Source organism: Lepidothrix coronata, unplaced genomic scaffold (assembly GCF_001604755.1).
Source record: "Lepidothrix coronata isolate B3197 unplaced genomic scaffold, Lepidothrix_coronata-1.0 Scaffold274, whole genome shotgun sequence".
NCBI classification, from domain to species: Eukaryota; Metazoa; Chordata; class Aves; order Passeriformes; family Pipridae; genus Lepidothrix; species Lepidothrix coronata.
In genome coordinates this window covers 609,320-628,033 of record NW_016690454.1, presented here as the reverse complement: position 1 = coordinate 628,033, position 18,714 = coordinate 609,320, and the positions used below count along the sequence as shown (strand labels likewise).

The following is an 18,714-nucleotide window of genomic DNA, read 5'->3' as shown; positions in this document are numbered from 1 at the left end:
CATCTTTTATAGATCAGATCCTTAGTAAGTATAAATAGGTATAGCTTGCAATATGTAAATGCTGGAAAAATAGGAGATCCAAACCAGTGCCTTGTGAGTTGGATAAAACCATCAATAGTAAGTGCCTCCTAGTCTTGAAAAGAACATACTGAAAAATGGCAACTCCTTAGGGATGAATGGCCATGGGGCTTAAAAAGGAGCTGCACGATTTAAGTGTGTTTTATGTACTCACAAAAACACTGTCTGAAGCTCTTGTTCAAAGCTGGACTGGCACTATGCTGAATATTTAAAATCTGTGTGGGGAGCAGAGTGTGTGTGACCAGGTAGAGAGAAGAAAATGATGAAGAAGCAACCTGAAGAATCAGGGGTTAAAGGTGGATTTTGGAAGGATTGGAAGGACCAGACCGATGTTAATTTCAATGGAACAAACAGACGCAGGCAGTAATGCATTTCTTGTTTTGCATTAAACAGAAAGTTACAGTCAGGATGAAAGTGGATTTAGTACAGAACCTTTCAGCTGACTAGTTGTTGAGTAGCCATGATATTTATCTTTTATTACTGATCTACAAAGGAGGGGAGAAGTATTACCCAACTTTACGTATAAAATAAGAGGTTTTTAATTTACTAACCGATATTCCCTTTCCTTTACCATTGTCCAAAGAAAGAGCAGTCCTACAGTCTTTTTGGTGCTATTAAGTATAGTAGTAACTATTCCCTTTGTGGAACAAAGAAGACTGCTAGTTGTTTGAGATGTCCTGAAGTTGCTGTTGTCAGATCCTATCTCTGTTCTCTGAAAACAGTACAAGTTGTAGGAGATGTTGCATGCAGTGAAATTATGATGGCTGCCTGAAGGCAATGAAATTAATGAAATTGAGACTTAAGAAACAAGTGCCTATACTGTTACAGTTAGATTGGTGCTGAAGATTTAGCTGAAATTTTGATCCACCTGCAAAAGGGAGAGAGGAGAAGGCTCCAGAGGATACCAGTTTGACAGCTATCCTGATTTGTCAGAGATTTGCAAGAGATTTTTTTGAGTACTTTGGAAGGCGTAAAGACAATAAAGAGCCCTTGCTCTGGTTATTTTTCCAGTTAGCGTGTTCAGGCTGTTACTCTTTGTTACTTTCTCCTTTTGTCAGTTCTAATCTTACAACAGCTCTGCAATTTTCTGAAGACTGTCTTGTCTGAAATGGTTTATTAATATACCTCAGACTTATAAGCCACTTTATAATAGGGTGTATTAGATTTTTAAATACCCTAGAAGAAAGCAAGCTCTGCTGATTTCTGCCTACCTGCAAATTATGGACATTTTAAATACAGAAGATAGTGAGTGACCTGTGACTGGGTACCTAGTACCATTTTAGATCTCTCAGCCTCCAGCTACCTTGAAAACAAAGGCACGATTCGCCACAGACCCTCTCGTATGTGCCAACTCATCATGGATGTCACAGATACCATGAAGTCTACAGGCACCCGTGTTTAAATGTCTAAATTGCTACCAGGAGATCAGAACGTCTTGCAGTAGCCAAAAGTGTAAAGATGCAAAAAGAATTGTTCTGTCATCAGTGTGATGAAATGGATGTGTTGAGATTGGCAGCAAAGACTTTTTTTTCTCCTCTACAGCGATAATTATGCTTTTGCTACCATAGCCAATGTCAGATTCTTCCCTGCCTGTATTCTAGCCGTGAAAGAAACCAGTTTCTTCTTAGCCATGATCAAAGAGAATCAAATGAATCCTTCTGTATCTTTTAGCCTAAGAAAGATGATTGTTGTCTTACAAGGTGTGAGAGTACATTGCTGAATGGTACCGTATTTAGAGCTGAATATGTTGCTTAGAAAATATAGGTGTATGTAGAGTCTCTTACTCATTTGGTAATAGCATAAACTCCACATAGTACACAAGTGCTCAGTACCTTAAACAACTTTACAAGAACTTAAGAGCATTTTGAACATCCAAGAAGAAAAGCATTTTTTATCAGGAAAATAGAAGGATGTATTAGTATTAACAATTCAGTGTATTTTACTTTTTCTTCCAACAGCTCTCAAGTGAAAAATGGCAATGAAAGAGACTAAAATATTCAAACGATTAGACTAGAAAGCCTCATTTCACTAGTGTGAGTTTCTTCTTGCAGGTCAGTTGTGTTGGGAAATAGTTATTATTGAAGCAATTACATGTGTTATGAAATGGCACAGTATATAATGTTTTCATGTTGTGGCACTGAGTGGTACCTGCACTTGTGTTTTCTGGATTGGACAGGGAGTGTCTTACTATTTCACATTTCTCTAATGTTAAGCAATTAGTGTGATGCTGGAAGACAGTCATACTGTGGTACAATCTCACACCAAAATGTCAGTGTTGCCAAAACACTTACAATACTGAAAGCAATATAATGTTGTATATATATTTCAAAAGACTGAAATAATTGTTTGAATGGTCTTCTCAGTAGAAAGCAGGATCTGATCTCTACAGTTAGGGCCCAGTTCTGCACTTGTTCAGTGACAAAAGCAGTGTGCAGGGTCATTTTGGTCTGTGTGGGTGGAGTTTGCAGAAGTCACTTAGTTGCTGGTGATCAGTCTGCCATCACTAAATGCCTGTGGAACTTGGTAAAGACCAAACTGGAATGCTGAGAAAAAGGAAAGTAATACTACTATAGAAATAAACAGATGATTTCATCTGAAGATGAATTACTTGAGCTGTGTTAAACTATAGCTTCATTTGTCATGTTTCTAAGGAAATAGAAATTTTGGCTCCTCTAACTTTTAAATATAATTTTGCAGTTTGCAGCAAGTGTAGCTGTACCATGTAGTGCTGACGACAGGCACAGTCTTCCCTTCTAGTGAGGAAGTGACTGATTGAGCAGCCCATGTCACCTTGGCCTACTGTAATCAAACCCTAATGGGCCATGGCCCAGCGTCTGCCCAGTCTGCGATCGGCGATGGACATCAGGGGCCAAGAAGCTCCTGTGCTCACAGAGAACAGCAGTAACCCGACATAGCCACCTCTGTATCGTTGCATGAACATCCAATACTCCCTTGCGATAATGTAGCTGTACCGTTTGTTGGCTTTATAATGCTACTGTAGCTCACTAGTAGTGACCTGCTTCATTTAACCCATTTTGTAATATTTGAACTACGCATTGAACACGCATTCATTTTGCACTTAGGGCCTGATCCAAAGCCTATTAAATGTATTTGAAAGATCCAGTCAAGGAATTTTGGCTCAGGCCCTCTATTTCTTTGAATGCAGTTGCTTTTTTATTTTGCTTTTTGTTCATGGGCTGTAAGGGTTTTCTCTTTCTTTGATAAATAGCTGCATTTAAAATAAAAGCGAGGAATTGCTCAAAGACAACCTGCATCTTTACCTGTCTATATATTAAATGCGGCTGTTGTCACATGTATAGTATTGTAATTGAAATAGAATGGCAGTGTTGTGTACTCACGATGTAGATGGTAGAATTTCTTATATAGAAAATTGTACAAATCTGGATGAGTATTGTAATTTTGTGGAAAGTTAAACAGCCACAGGAAAATAGATGGTATATGTAAGTGAATAAACTGATATTCTGCTACAGCTAATGCAAATGCATGCTCAGTGACTCTGTACTCTATAGTTAGATGTTATCCTGTCCCCAGCTACTCCTGAAAACTTTATCAGAGAGTACATAATCTATTTAAAGCCATCATAAGCACATTAAAATACTAGCAGGCTGGATGGTACTATAGATTATTAAAGTAGGATTAATTTAAGGAGAACTGAAAAGCACACTTGTCATCTTGGAACCTACGAAGTATCCTGTGTATTTTGAAGGCTTTGTCAAAGAAAATGTCTCCCACAGTAGCTTCAGAGGCTTTAAAGGTTTAAGTTTGATTTTAAATTACCTATTTGCAGTACTGTCCTCCCACATTGCCTCGTCACCTTTTGTATGTTAAAATACACAATTTAAAATGAAGGATGTGCTTCTACAGCAGCTGTGGGGAAAGGAAAATCAATGGACATAGAGTTCACAGAGTTTTTGGTGCTGATAATGCCAACACTCTTAGAGCCCTGGCAATTGACTGAGTAGTTTGACAGTTCTGTATGCAAAAGCATTTCTCTGGTAAAGAGAAAGAAAGAGGGTACAGACAGTTTGTTATTTGGGAAATGTATAAGCCTGGAACTGTGCATAGCATGTAATGGCCATGTAGGGAAATCTTAGGTATAAGGGGGCAGAACAGAACTGGCACATACTCAGTATTACAAACTGCACTCAGAAGTATCAATAGAACAGGAGGAAAATGGGCGGTAAAACTTAATGTGAACAGTGGTTTAAATATGTCACTTTACGTACTATATATGCATATGCACCTCACGGCAAATTATACTCTAGTAATACACTAGCTACTGAACTACAAACTGCTTCAAAGCATGCATTTACAGAATTCATTTAAACTAAAATTTTCTGTCAAAGTACAGCATAATTTCAATATGTCATAAAATTGATAATTTAGATTAATATCTGATATATATTTTATTATTAAGGAAAAAATATTTTGTCTTTTCAGATGCAATTGTGTGGAGCCAGAACATCCTAGCAATAAAACCTTACAATACTGGCAGGACTACAATATATCTGCATCCAATGTGCCATGGGGGAACCTAACTGTGTCAGTAAGTGAAATATTGGAACTTAATAAATAAAGGCATAAGTATAAATAATTTTGTCTCTCCTACTGCAGCAAATATATTGAAAAAAATACCATGTTTTTGCGATCATATGTGTTCAAACAAAGCATAAAATATACTTAATAAAAATTTACATGGACTTTATAGTGTTATCTCCTTTTGTAAGCGTTTTGGACCTTTGATAGTACACGTTAAAGCAAGTGTGTGCATTTTGTGCTCTGCTTTGGAACCTTCTTGACACAAGAGCTTGGCTGAGATTAAGTCTAAACATGACAATGGATTTGTCCTAAATTCTGCCAGATGGCAAACGCAAAGTTCCCTTGTGTAGAAAGACTCAGAAGCATTTATTTCCCCTAAAACATTCTAAAACATTCTTGCAACTGTTCAGGCTGTAAAACGGAGGAAGGGGAGAAATTTTGTAACATTTGCTGTTCAGTGACCAATTTTTTCTTACATATGCCTGTAATATTTGTTTTGTCCAGGGAGGTAGGGGAAGGAGCTACAGTTTGTGGGGCTTGTGTGGATGCGTAACTAGCTTCTAAGTGGTACACTTTTCTTAGTTTAAAGGATTTATTACTTCAAGTTTGCCTTCTTCAAAGTAACATTTACAACTTGATAAGTGTCATTTTGAGATTGGGCCATCACTTTTTCTCAAAAACGGGTTGTTTCATTACACAGTCAAAGGGAATTGAGTCCAAAAGACACCAAACTAAACAGCTCTCTCAAAAAATAAAACTGAATTAACCAATCAACAGGCATAATCAAATTGAACACTTAAAAGCCAACCTAGTGGACTGTCTCCAGCAGATACTGTTTTTTCTTTCAAAGATGGGAATGGAGAAGAGCTCCTGTTCTCCTATTGTGAATTAATCAAGAGCTTTCTTCCATGGCTTGCTCTGAGCAAGAACTGCTCCTTAACTCTGTTGGCGTGGACACAGCAGAGAGAAAGTTGAGAACTGCTGGCCTAAGGGATTCCAGCAGTCCAGAATGAATATTCTCAAAATTGCAGCACACTCTAAGAGCATCTGTGCAGGGGCAGACTCCTCCTCTCACTTTCTCAGATCTCTGACAGTGTTTTTCAGAGTACATTTGCAGCTGAGATTTAAAATAACAGATTTTGTTTTAACTATAAATGTAAAAGGCTGGCTGCATTATATAAAACCCTTTAAAACTTCTGTGAAAGTTTATTACCAAAATTTGAGTTTACCTAGGTAGCAGTATATCTGACCAACTTTTCTCATTAGTTCCTATAGTTGCCAAAGAAATAACTGAATTTTTTTCATACTTTTGTGTCTTTATTTCCTGCAAGAATCATCAAGAAACTTCTGTTCAAGAGTACTGCAGTAAGAAATTAGACCTTGCTGCCTGTAAATATTTGGTCAGACTCACCCCACTGTCTGTTTTACGTCTCATATCTCCATGTAGTTTCTTGTGTCTGGTTGAAATGTTCCAAGTTTCTGAAGATGTGGATTTTCATTCTCTCTAAAAAACAACAGTAGGACTAACAATTCTTTTGCTATCAAGACAAAACAAGTATGAGCAAAATGCTTGTTCTGATGGTGACAAAATAATTTTCAGTAGATAATCAAGGTCTAGCTCAGGCCAGGACAAGTTTTCTACTTGATGTCCCAGAATCTTGAGAATTTCTTCCGGATTTCCTGATTATTTTTTTTCCCCACCTGAAGCCTTTATTTCATCAGTTGGAAGTGCATCATATTTATCCCTAGTTTACTCCTATACCAATATAAAAGGTTTTGCACTCCTTTGTCTCACAGTCATCAAATAGCAACTGTGTTTTTTTCCAAGCCAATCTTTGTTCAAAGCCAAAGTTTCTCATAACATGTCAAGCCCACAGTATTGTGATGCCAGTCTGACGAGCCAATGACCCACTTAATCTAACACTAAAGTATCCTGATCTGGCAGGATATTGCTGCCTGGAATCTCTGATTCTGGTTCCTGCATTTCATTTTTCTTAATAAGTGTGGAGGCACTGGGAAGGAGAGGGAAAGACTTGTGAGTCCAGAGCTGGTAGCTCCTTTTTTAGAGCTACTTTCTATGATTTTAGACAACTAAGCATGGTGATGGAGAATTGCTGGATATGTTTTCTACTGTATCTCCATAATTGATCATAAATTATATTGAACAGAATTAATGTTACAGATTTGGGGTTTTCTGGTATTTTATCAGATTGATTTTTTCTTTAAGAGAAAGACAATTTGTGGAATGTGCTGCCCCCATGTGGTAATAAATGTCTTGGTCCCTTTTAGGCAACATTTAGTCTGATACTGCACATTCTAAATAGCTTTTTCTTCAATTGCTTGACCTGTGAAGTTAAAAAAAAAAAGCAGTTCTTGACAATGCACCAGGAGCAGCCTTTCTCTTGGTGGCTTTTGAACTTTGCTTTCCACTCTTGAAAAGAATTAGTAAGTGTAAATCCGTATTTGTAAACAGAAAATAAATAAGTGAACTTAGTTTGAAATAAATCTGGTTTTATATTAATCTCTTTATTTATGGTATGTCTTAGTGACTTCATCATTTAATACTGATTAAAAAAGAGATTATTTTTGAGAGTTTGAGAGTTTTCTGTGCAGACTCAATGCAAACATAGTGAGTTTTAAGTTTAAAAAAAATAAATATATAAGAATTCTTGTACTATTTCTAGTAATACAGTCTGCTTGCAATTTAGGAAAGAAATTGGACAGAAAATATTAGTGTAAGCACAGATACTTCTTAGAGCAATACTATTTTTCTCTCCCTAATAGGAATGTAAAAAATTTCATGGGGAGTTTGTTGGACGAGCCTGTGGTCATCATGGCCCTTATGTTCCAGACGTCCTCTTCTGGTCTGTCATCTTATTCTTTTCCACAGTAACGCTGTCATCCACACTGAAGCAGTTCAAAACTAGCCGATACTTCCCAACAAAGGTGTGTGCCATTATTTTAATTCAAAGGTTGTCATTAGTCATGTGTAAGTATGAATTCCATCTGCATTGCAAATTCAGTAAACTGCTGAAGCGGACACTGCATCTTTTCTCTATTAGAAGCTTGCATCAGAATAAACATTGTTTTAGCTGTAAGCACAAAATGTCTTAAAACAGTGAAGAAAAATCTTAAATAATACATGAATGTTTTAGTTAAAATAGTAATTTCTCTCAATAATTGTAGGTACGATCTGTTGTCAGCGATTTTGCTGTCTTTCTCACTATTCTGTCTATGGTTTTAATTGACTATGCCATTGGGATTCCATCGCCAAAACTTCAGGTTCCAAATGCTTTTAAGGTAAGTTGTTGATGCATTGCACTGTGTTAGTATTTTACAAAATAATCTCTATAGTGGGTTTATTAGTTTTTTATTATCCTCAGGGAGTAGTGATACTCTTCTAAAATTTTTGTGTTCTCAAAGTATTATGCAACCTCTTAGATGTACGAATCATTTAAGTGAGCCTCTTCATGTTTTTTTCAGGCCCCTTCATGCTTTCTGATGTAATCTCTGCAAAGATTAATAAAGTTCAAATCACCCAAATCCTAGACTGCTGTAACGTTCTGAGGCTCCTTCCAAATTCCGGGTTCACTGTATCAAATGCAACCAAGCCTGTAACATTCCAGATGGTTTCATTATGTGTAATTTCTTGTTTGGGTATCATAGGAAGTTTAGCATTTTGTAGTGCTCTTATATAGGTAGTAATGTTTTGTATGTAGTCTTGTGAAGCTGAAATGTAAATAATCCTTGAAGTTCTGACTGGTCATGCATGACTGTTTTTATAGCCCACCAGAGATGACCGTGGCTGGTTTATTACTCCTTTGGGGCCTAATCCTTGGTGGACAGTGATAGCTGCTGTAATTCCAGCCCTGCTTTGTACTATCCTTATCTTTATGGACCAGCAGATCACAGCTGTCATTATCAATAGAAAAGAACACAAACTAAAGGTATTCAGTCAAAATTTATGTTTTCACTGTTGTTTTCTTCAGATTATGTAACATGAGATCATCTACTTGAGCATGCTAGTTTGTTAAATGTTATACAGCACCCCTTTAAATTGTTATGCTTTTTCTTTTTTGGTCTCTGTAGTACCTGTGTCCTGTGTCAGTGATTTATTGCCTTACAGAAGTCTTTATGAATGTAATCTCAATACAGATTCTCAATTAAGAAAGTGCTATCATCTGTGCTTTATTTTTACCCATTCACTTAAGGAAAAATATCTTCACGTTAAGTGAAGATTTCCTTAAGTACCATCTTCATTGTCTTTTCAGGTATCGACAGTGTTGTTCTACTGGACTGGATTTTGAAAAACTACTCAGAGCTTATTTTGTAATACAAGACTTTTTTTCATCTCTTCATCTTTCTCTGTGATTCTACTCATCTTTTTTTTTTTTTTTAAATGCTTTTCTTATCTTAAGGGAGAAGAATAAAACTGAGCCTTAGAAGCACAATGGGTTCTTAAAACAACATAGGACAACTTCCTGCTCTGTTCTCTAACACTTTAGTTGCCTACAGATGGAGAGAGAAAAAGGGACATCACCCCTCTGAAAAACTGTTGGGCAAAATCTAGCAGCAGGTTTCTGTACATGTATATGCAGAAAGCTTAGGCTTTTTTTTGACATACTTTTAATAAGCAGCAATCCAATCCCAAGTTGCTTTAGCAAATGCATTTGCAACCTTCACTTTGCATTGCCTCTTCTTGGATGATTGTGACATTTGATATGTTCTTTTTTTGCCCTCTTTGTCAGCCTGGCTCTTCATGTCAATCCATAGCATTGCATGTGGTTAACTTGACAGATGCAGGAATTTGCTGCCAAGCTTTGGAATGTGTTTTTTCAGCACTGGCATCTGGGAGTCAGATGGTCCTCCTGGCTGCCCCCTTGTCTTGCTGCGTTTTAGTTTTGCTGGGGTCTGGTGTAGCATCACCTGTTGCTATGCTTCCTTTTCTTCCCATATGTCAGGTTCCTCAGATCATGTATGAATGTGAGGAAATGCTCTCGGATTCTGTATGCATTAGCAGATACATTCCTCATAAATGTGTCAGAAGGTAAAAAAAGGTGTCTCTGTTAGGATTTAGAATTAAACTCTTTCTTTGAGTGCATTGTGCATGTAACTAATATCTGTGTTTGACACATCTCTGAGTTTGTCAAGATGTGTCTTGGAGTTAAGACTCATAAGCGCTTTTGGGGAGTGAGGGAAGGTTGCTGGAGTTGATTCTCTTAATTTTCTTTACTTTTCCCCCTTTTTAAATAATGTAAGCAAATAAGATGGCATTTTCATTTCGATATATGGCTTACATTTTCATAAACCCAGACGCTTCCCATTTTAGAAGTAAAAGTTGTCTTCAGAAAGAAATGATTTGTTTGCTTCCAACTCATTTTCCCCTCTTTTTTTATACTTCCCATAGCAAATTCTGGATAGTGTACATTTCAGCTTTTGGCAGTCTCTGTAGCAAACCTTTCCAAGTTTAGTTTAGTTACTTTTTTTATGTCAAAAGGCATTTGCATGGGTTTACAGGCAAGATTATGGTTCAACATATTCACATTGTTTGCATGAACATCACTGTTTCATCAGACTGTTACACTGGATTTGTTGCCATATTGCAAAATTTTGTGGAGATAGCTAATTCCCTGATTTTTTAAAGGAAAATAGCTTGAGCTCCTGCTTCCATCTGTGAGGTGGTCCTGGATACTTACTAAAATTTAAATGAAATATCCTGCTCAGTTGTGGTAACAGTTATCTATAGAACCAAGCTTGGTGCATTCATTATTTCTCCTTTTCAAGTGCAAGTTGTAATTGCAGGTTTTTAAATGTATTGAAGATTTGACCAAAGAATTTTATGCTCTACTATAAAAGCAAAACACTATCCACCTGTTGGTAAATTCATGTAGTATTTGACTACTACAGAGCTGATCCAAACCAAAAGGTTTTGTACTTACTTTCCATATGGATGTTTATGATATTACTTTCGAGTAAGGAAATCAGTAAAACAGTACCTGATTTTATATTTTAATTTAATGTATAGTTTTATTTCTCTTAATTTCTCGCTATCTGCTCTTAGATACAATGGAAGTACATTAGTGAAAATGTATTACTATCATGTGCTTACCATCTTTAAAAACTTTAAAAGGATGACTGTGGTATCATGGCCCTTTATAGCATAAAATGATTTTGCAAATGTTAACTTAAGAATTTTTGTGTAGGTAACAATAAAATACATACTTTCCTGTCTCCTGTTTAAGAATGGATTGAGGGTCTATTAAGGTTAATGCAGTGGAAAATGTGCAGTGCATCTGGATGTTCTACTTACTGTTATCCACAAAAGAGATTTAGTTAAGACAGAAAATTTATGCATTTTCCAGTGTCTTGCTAGTATCTATTTTATAAGCAAGAGAGCTATTTGGTGCCCACTGTAAAGTGGATTTATGATATGTATGCTTAACTGGAAAGAATCCAATAATATCGAGCACTTCTTGTGAACTAGTGTGAATTCTCCTTGGATAACCAGTTTGCCATCACTACTGACCCAACCTGGATAATGCAGAGAAGAAACCAATTTTTTTTCTACAAGTCACAAATTTTTTATTTGTCTCTAGCTGTTCATTAGGAATGCCTGCCAGGAGTGTTCTCCTTAATTCAGATGTCATTTTATATCTTCTTGCTGTCATTTTTTTTTTTTTTTTTACAGAAAGGATGTGGATACCATCTTGACCTACTCATGGTGGCAGTCATGCTTGGCGTGTGCTCTATTATGGGATTGCCATGGTTTGTTGCAGCCACTGTCCTCTCTATTTCCCATGTGAATAGCTTAAAACTGGAATCGGAGTGCTCCGCTCCAGGGGAGCAGCCGAAATTTCTTGGAATCCGGGAGCAAAGAGTCACAGGGCTCATGATTTTTGTCCTTATGGGCTCATCTGTCTTTTTGACAAGTATCCTGAAGGTAATTTGGGGAAGTAAGGAATAGTTAAAGAATACTGCACTGAACATTTCATTGTTGTCACTGTACTATTTAATGACTGCTCTTTTCAGGCACATTACTAACTAGCATAATGTTTGTTACACAATGGTAGTCTAAAGTGGAATTCTAATTTAGCATAATAACGTGCCTAGGGACTTCTAGCATTTTTTAAACAAAAACCTTGCAATGAAAATCTGGCCTGACTGAAGTCCAAGGGAATTCTGCCACTGACCTGTAGTAGATGAAGATTCACACTTAGTCTATATTTTGGGCCCATGGCAAATTATCATGAAACAGTCTTGTTATACCAATTCTAAGTTTATTTAGAAAATTTAAAAATATTTTGTGATTTCTGGGTAATTTAAAAATGTTTTCACAGTTGGAAGAGAAGTTCTGTGGTTTGTTTCTTGGAAATGAACATGGAGATTATCTCATGCTTCCTGCATATTCAACAGAACTCACTCAAATGGGTGTCTGGTTATATGCATATATAATACCATGTATACACTTCATACTGTTTAAAGAATTATCTGGCCTCTGTGTAATCAGTAAGAGTTTTGCCACTGGGTTCAGTAAAACCAGAATTTAGACTTGCATATTGTCACAGTGAAGGCAGTAAGCCCTTAGAACTTGTACTTCCCAGTAGTATTTTATTAAGTATATCATAAAATTCTCACTTTGAAAACACACAGAACATGCATTTTGTGTATTTAGTATTTAAAACAAATATTTACTTATGGAAATACTCCTTTACCTAAACACTATATGCTGAGAACCTGAACATTTAAAATAGTCTCTTGCAAAATCATTCCATAAAAGTTATTCACCCATTTTAAATGCTTACAGCACAAAATATTTCTTTTAGCAGTAAGAAGTATTTAGTGTCTCTTGAATATTTTTCAGAGGTTTATAGCTTTAGTCTTCAGATCTTCTCCTGAGCAGTCTTCTAAGTAAAGAATTTAAGTATATATCTTACACTTTCATGTTTCTGTGTAGATCTGTTAATTTTATTAATAGTGAATAAAGTATATTGTAATGACTAGCCATGAGAGGAAAATAAAACTATGGAGCCAGATTCTTCTTATGCTTTATACTCTGAGAAACATTATTAATTTGTAATTGAGTGACTCTGAATTTACAACTTGTCTGATTAATGCAGGCATATGGCTCTTTGTATTTCAACTGTTTCAGATGTCTTTCATGAAGCATTTAAAATTGTTAAGTAGTATTTAATATGCTCTTCCCTTTCTCTGCTTGTTTGTGCAGTTTATTCCTATGCCAGTACTTTACGGAGTATTTCTTTACATGGGTGCTTCATCTCTAAAGGGAATTCAGGTAAAATGGATTTATGATGAGCGTGTTATTGATGATGCTTTCTATAAAAAATATAGCTGTTCTTGTACATTATTGTGTTATCTTTTGTGTATAATCTTAAAAGAGTGCTGCCAACCTTAAATTTTTGAAAGTGACTGACTTGAAAATGGATTCTCTCTAAATAGAGTATTCCCCTTAGGTAAGGTGCTCCATTTTTTTTTTTAATTTTATTTTTTAGGTGCTGATTTTTCTGTTCTCTCTTTTTACCAAGGAAATTTTGTCTGGTCCTAAAAACCAAGTAATAACTATCAGGAGCTCTTCCCTCTCTCCTACCTCCCGATTCACCTGCTTGCCTGCTGCCTTTTTAGCTTCCAAGTTAGGGCTTTGGCAGGGCTACACTTGATCTTGAACTTTGCCTTTATGAGACTTTTGGCTAACTTGCCCTAAAACTAACATAAGTGAAATTTTGAAGACCTTTCCTGTGCAAATAAATGCCTCAGGCAGGGAAGGGGAACTGTTGCAAGCCACAGTTCTTCAGGGATGAAGGGCAAGTCTAGTGGAAGGGCAGCATTCCTGTGGTGCCTTAAGTAGGACTACGTGGCAGAAGCCAGGCATTCCAGCATTCAGGTTGGGGCTGGGAGTGAGATCCTGTGTACCATTTCTCCTGTCTGACTGCAGCATTAAATGGCACATTGTCAAATCCTTCAGCCCACCTGACAAACACATTTTCAAGTGTGCCTTTGTTACCGAAAGTTGAGGCATCGATACACCTTCCAAGACAATTGAGAAAGAACAATCACATGGTGAAAACACAAGTTATGCTATGCAAAAGGTTGTGAAATTCAAAAAGCAAAGGAAATTTCTGGTTGTTTCTTTCATTATATTTAAATTTTCAGTTGCAAGTTAAAAGCGTGTAGCTTTTATTTTTACCTCTATATTTATAGGCAAAGCTGGGAACGCTTCTTTTTTTGACTGGTGGTCTCTATTCAGAGACTCTTCTTTTATATCTTTGCCTAGCTCTTCTCATTTGGGTTGATATTCTCAGAAGTGTAGTTTGGCTTTTACTGAAGTTTAAATAATTTCAATTTATTATGGTTAGCTGTTTCTCAGAACAGGGGTATGAGAAAGTACACTACTGAGGAGTGCTTTTAAAGCATACTAAAATCTGGCTTTCTTTACTTGGAAAAGTGATAGCATCCTCCTCTCTTTCTCCCTCCCCAAGCTGGGACAAGGAATTGAGATTTGATAAGACGGCTTTTGTGAGAGGATGTGCTTTTTGCTGTTTCTGTGAAAAAGAAATCTGCTCAAATCTGGTAAATTATAAACCTTAAAAAAAATGCAGTTTGCACATGCTCAGTAAAAATTTCTGAAACTTGACACTCCTGAAGGCTGTGTGAATATAGCATGGCTCATTCATGCAGGGAGCAATGGTGTATCACCATCATCACTGTGCCTTGGCAGCTGACACAAAAGTCTTGGGTCAGTATGGAGCTAAATAGGTCTGAAAAATAGGAGCCTCTTACATTCCTAACAGCACGGCAGTCAGCTTTCTGGCATTCTTTTTTTTTCTTTTCTGTTTCTGGTTTTGTGAATAAAGTAGAACATGGAAAAGAAAATAATCAAAAGTGTCTGGTGAAGTAAAAGAAAAAAAGGTCGTTCCTTCACAGGAAATAAAAGACTGAAGAGATCCCTTTGTGGTCAGCTTTTTAGGTGCTAAAGGAGGCAGAGCTCGGTTGTTGAGAAACAAAAATGTAGAATGTATTAGAAAGGTAGTGTGATAGCGCATATGCCCAACAGGATCCAGAGATCCCGCCAGCTTCCATTCAGTTTGACTAACCAAGTAATTAAATAATATGATTCTCATTCTTACTGTGGTGGCTTAGTGAGAGAGAAGATTCCTTTGCCACTGTTGGACTAGTATAGATTAATGGCTCATGATTGTAACTGAGATAGTCTCTTCTGTGCTCCTGAACTTCTGTAGTTTTGCCTTTAGAATCACAAGCCAGGTTCTTTGGATATTCAGCATCTCTTAGGCAGTGTGTGAATGCCAACATAGATGATCCTACAGCTCATTTTGATCCATACTTTTAAAATCTTCTCTTTCAGCTTTTTGACAGAATAAAGTTATTCTGGATGCCTGCAAAACATCAGCCAGATTTCATTTACCTGAGGCATGTTCCTCTTAGAAAGGTCCATCTCTTCACTATAATTCAGCTGAGTTGTCTTGTGCTTCTCTGGATTATAAAGGTTTCAAGAGCTGCCATTGTCTTTCCTATGATGGTATGAAATTTTTTATTTCCTCTAAAAATTCCTTTTCACTTGTGAATAATTATTATTGAAGAAAAAAATTAATTGTGGGCAGATAATTACAATATTGCTTTGATTCAATGTTCAAGGACAATTCATAATTTATTAAGTAAGGAAAAATTTGACATGTAACCTCTGTTTTGAATCTGTGTGGATAGCCCAACTATATCTTCTCTTAGGGAAAATTCTTCTCTTAAAGAAAAGTATTAAAATTTATTTTATATTTTTTATTTAAGGATAGTACTCAATCCTGTTACAGAAAGAACATTCACTCATTAAGGAAGACTGTTGATTGTACTTTTCATTGAGGGGCTTTACAGTTCTGTGTCTTGCTAGAAATAAGTGTTCTACTGCTTAAGTGATTTCTAATTATTTCACTAATAGAAAATATCTACTGACCTCAATGACTGTTAAATGCTTTGAGCCATATTTCATTTGAACAAAGGAATACCGGCTGTTGGCTTATTCAAATTAAAGGATGAAATTGTAGCTGCAAACTGGGCACTTTTGAAAGTATTCCTCTACAAGTGTATTTGTCTGTTTTACTTGCTTAATTTCCTAATTCTTTGAATTGATATCTTTGCAGGTCCTAGCTTTGGTATTTGTCCGAAAACTCATGGATTTCTTTTTTACCAAGCGGGAGCTCAGTTGGTTAGATGATTTGATGCCCGAGAGCAAGAAAAAGAAACTGGAAGATGCAGAGAAAGAGGTGGGTCATGGTTTCAAGTTTTTTTGGTGTGTAGCATTTTATCAATTTCTCCTTCAGATATTTATAGAAAGTTCTGTAAGTACGGCACATTCCATGCAACAGGCAGACTTGTTAAGTGTCTTAAGTATAATATTTTCATATTTTGCATAAGTGCTTTTAAGGTTACAAATCTGATAAGCTTCGGTGGGGATGTAGGTTCTTAAGATGCCATACTGTCATATAACGTATTATCCACAGTGCTCCTGGGGTTGCTTCCGAGACCCACTCAGATGATGTGCAGAGATGAACCTATGTCTGTAGGAAAGCCCTCAGATGCCTGGGGCACTTTGATGCTGCACTGGGACTAGTCTTGTTCTCGCTAGAGATGCTGAAGAGACAACTGCGGAATTTAAGGGGTGTGGCATGTCCCACCTGCCTCTGAGCCATACACAGGTCACACAGCATCACCTCGTGCCCTTTTTTTCTCAGCAATGTCATAATGCTGTGCAGTATCCCAGTTACACTCTAGGCCCGTGTTATCCTTCTGCTGCTGCAGAAACAATTTACTTTTACTGTGTAATGAGAAGGTCAGTGACACTGCTAACCCTCTTAACCAAATCCTCAGACTGACTTAAAGCCTTTGGCATTACCACTCAGTTGGCTGTTTCAGATCTGGATTCCTCATCTTCTTTCAAAGAACATGCTTTTATAATTTCTTACTTGATACAGGACAGACTCTTACATATTTCCACTCAAAATGTTCCTGTATTTTGACAGTGAAACACTAATCTTTCTGATTTTAGCTTTCTAAACAATTTTGCATCTATTTTACAGCATTTTTATCTAGCTGCTGCTTCATTACTTGCTTGTTTGAATATCATATAAAACTGTAGAGGTATAAAGTAACTTTATGTGTGAGGGACAGAGGACAAAGGCCTCTGTCCCTCCCCCTGGTATCAGCCACCTGATTAGTGTCAACTGCTAGGAAACCTCAGTACTGGGCCAAAATAAGTGAGGGACGAGTCTCAATGGTGAAACACTTAACTGCAGGAGCAGTACATAGAATATATTGGTGCCAAGTTATTTTAAATGGGATTCATGTGTCCTGCATCAGCACTTTTGAATAGCAGCATAGTGTGAGGCTGTGGCAGCACTGGGAGGTGAATATGCAGGTAATGCCTTGTAGTCTTGGCAGTCAGTGGTCATTTCTAGGCTTTGGGGATAGATGTGCATATGACCTCTAAGATGCTCTGAAAGCCTCTGCAAAAGCCCAGGACCCTTGAGGAATAAATTTTGGTGGTACAAGGCTACTGCAAAAATTAGACAATGTGAATGGATAAATCAGGAATTTATTCTTAGGGATGCCCTGAGATGTTGAGGCCAGTGAAATGTGTGTGTTAAGGATTCCCATTAGTAGGTCTATTTGAAGAAATAGGACATGGGCTAATAATTTGAACGTGTAACTATGAAAACTAGATTTCTCTGCCTTTAGGATTCTTCTGTGACATTTGACAACTCACTGCCTCATCTGTAACCTGGAGAACTATGACTTTGATTTCCTTGACACATTCAACATACTGTCATGGAGTATGTTTTGGGGAAAAGATTTTACCGAGGTGGAAAACATCATGATGATTATTTACTATTTAGTATGTGCCTTTAAAACTACCAGGATGAAATTAAAATATGAGTCATTGTTTTCTCCCTTGAATCAAAGCAGACGAAGAGAGTTGTTTCATCACAGTATCTGTTGTCATCACAATTCATAGTAGAAGTAGAAGTAACCAAGGTAGCTCTCTTCATGTGGGTCTGATTATTGTAAAGAATTCCGTGTTATCCTTATGTTTTGGTTATATGTCACTTTCTTTCCCATGCTTGATTGCATGGCATCAGAAAACAAAACTGGGAAAATCTACTGGTGTTACTTTATTTCATTCACTGTCTATTTTGAGAGGTTATTTTTACATATTTTGGCATTTCTAAATATTTGGAGCTATTATTAAAACTGTTCAACTGTCAAAAACTTCTGAAGCTGTGAAGCCTAGAAATGACAAAATTAACTAGTAATAAAAAACTTCTGACATGTAGCCTAAGGAATTAATTGGAGAGTTGCTATCACACAGCTTTTAAAAATAGAAGTATTCTACCCACAAGAATATTCAGAAGTATAGTTGACAGGATCTGAAACTTACTTGATTGGATCCTGATTTCAGCACTTAAGTTGTTTTTATATTTTTAGGCCATGTTTTTCCAGGGCTTTGCACATTTACAGTGGATATGATACATGCCTTCTCCTCACAGACCTCCTCTGGAAGCCACTTTAATGTTAACCAGTTAAGTCTTTCTGAGATAAGAATGAACAAAGAACTTGTCCCATTTGGAGAAAAAAAATATTGTGACTTTTGTAATAGTTGTAATAGTGAAGCACAGAAGAAACAAATGTTTGAGTAGAGAGGACTGAAATTCTACTGGTTTGGAAAATTGTACTGGCTCTTCCAGCTAATACCAACAATCAGTGTGTGGGGGTTTGGTGACCTGCCAGAAAATGGTAAGCTCTCTTTTTGGGAGAATCAAGTCATGCTTTCAGACAGGCACCAGCAAAAACTGTTACAAAGCCATCTAACAAAAGGAAGAAAGCTGTGGAGGTCTCTGGGTGTCTGTTGCACTCATACACACACACCATAACAATTTAGAGCAGGATTTGATGGTTACAGTCGTGCAAAGGCATGTTAACCTCCTAGCTGTGGAGCCTTGAGTTGATATCTGAAGGACAGAAACTTGTTTTTCTTTGTTTATGCAGGCAGGACAT

At 36.8% G+C, this 18,714-nt stretch overlaps 2 protein-coding genes across 12 annotated transcripts in view; one reads left to right on the top strand and one right to left on the bottom strand.

Moving 5' to 3' along the window:
* The window catches only part of DPP4 (dipeptidyl peptidase 4), an 80,855-nt gene that overhangs the window by 9,967 nt on the left and 52,174 nt on the right, over window positions 1–18,714 (bottom strand). Inside the window, exon 27 of one of the 2 annotated variants that reach the window (XR_001878296.1) lies at window positions 13,882–13,892. The exons of the other annotated variant lie outside the window; for it this stretch is intronic. The gene's annotated coding sequence lies outside the window, so the exon portion shown is untranslated. Of the gene's footprint in view, window positions 1–13,881; window positions 13,893–18,714 lie in introns of those variants that run through there. 2 annotated transcript variants of the gene reach the window in all.
* SLC4A10 (solute carrier family 4 member 10) overlaps window positions 1–18,714 on the top strand; it is a 153,157-nt gene that overhangs the window by 125,233 nt on the left and 9,210 nt on the right. For all 10 annotated transcript variants that reach the window (XR_001878295.1, XR_001878294.1, XM_017836284.1 and 7 more), the window contains 8 exons: window positions 4,540–4,645; window positions 7,423–7,584; window positions 7,825–7,938; window positions 8,424–8,585; window positions 11,327–11,578; window positions 12,863–12,931; window positions 15,017–15,190; window positions 15,804–15,926. Coding sequence is in view for 8 of the 10 variants with exons in the window: in XM_017836284.1 (XP_017691773.1) it covers window positions 4,540–4,645; window positions 7,423–7,584; window positions 7,825–7,938; window positions 8,424–8,585; window positions 11,327–11,578; window positions 12,863–12,931; window positions 15,017–15,190; window positions 15,804–15,926 (1,162 nt within the window). In the remaining 2 variants the exon portion in view is untranslated. The remainder of the gene's footprint in view (window positions 1–4,539; window positions 4,646–7,422; window positions 7,585–7,824; window positions 7,939–8,423; window positions 8,586–11,326; window positions 11,579–12,862; window positions 12,932–15,016; window positions 15,191–15,803; window positions 15,927–18,714) is intronic.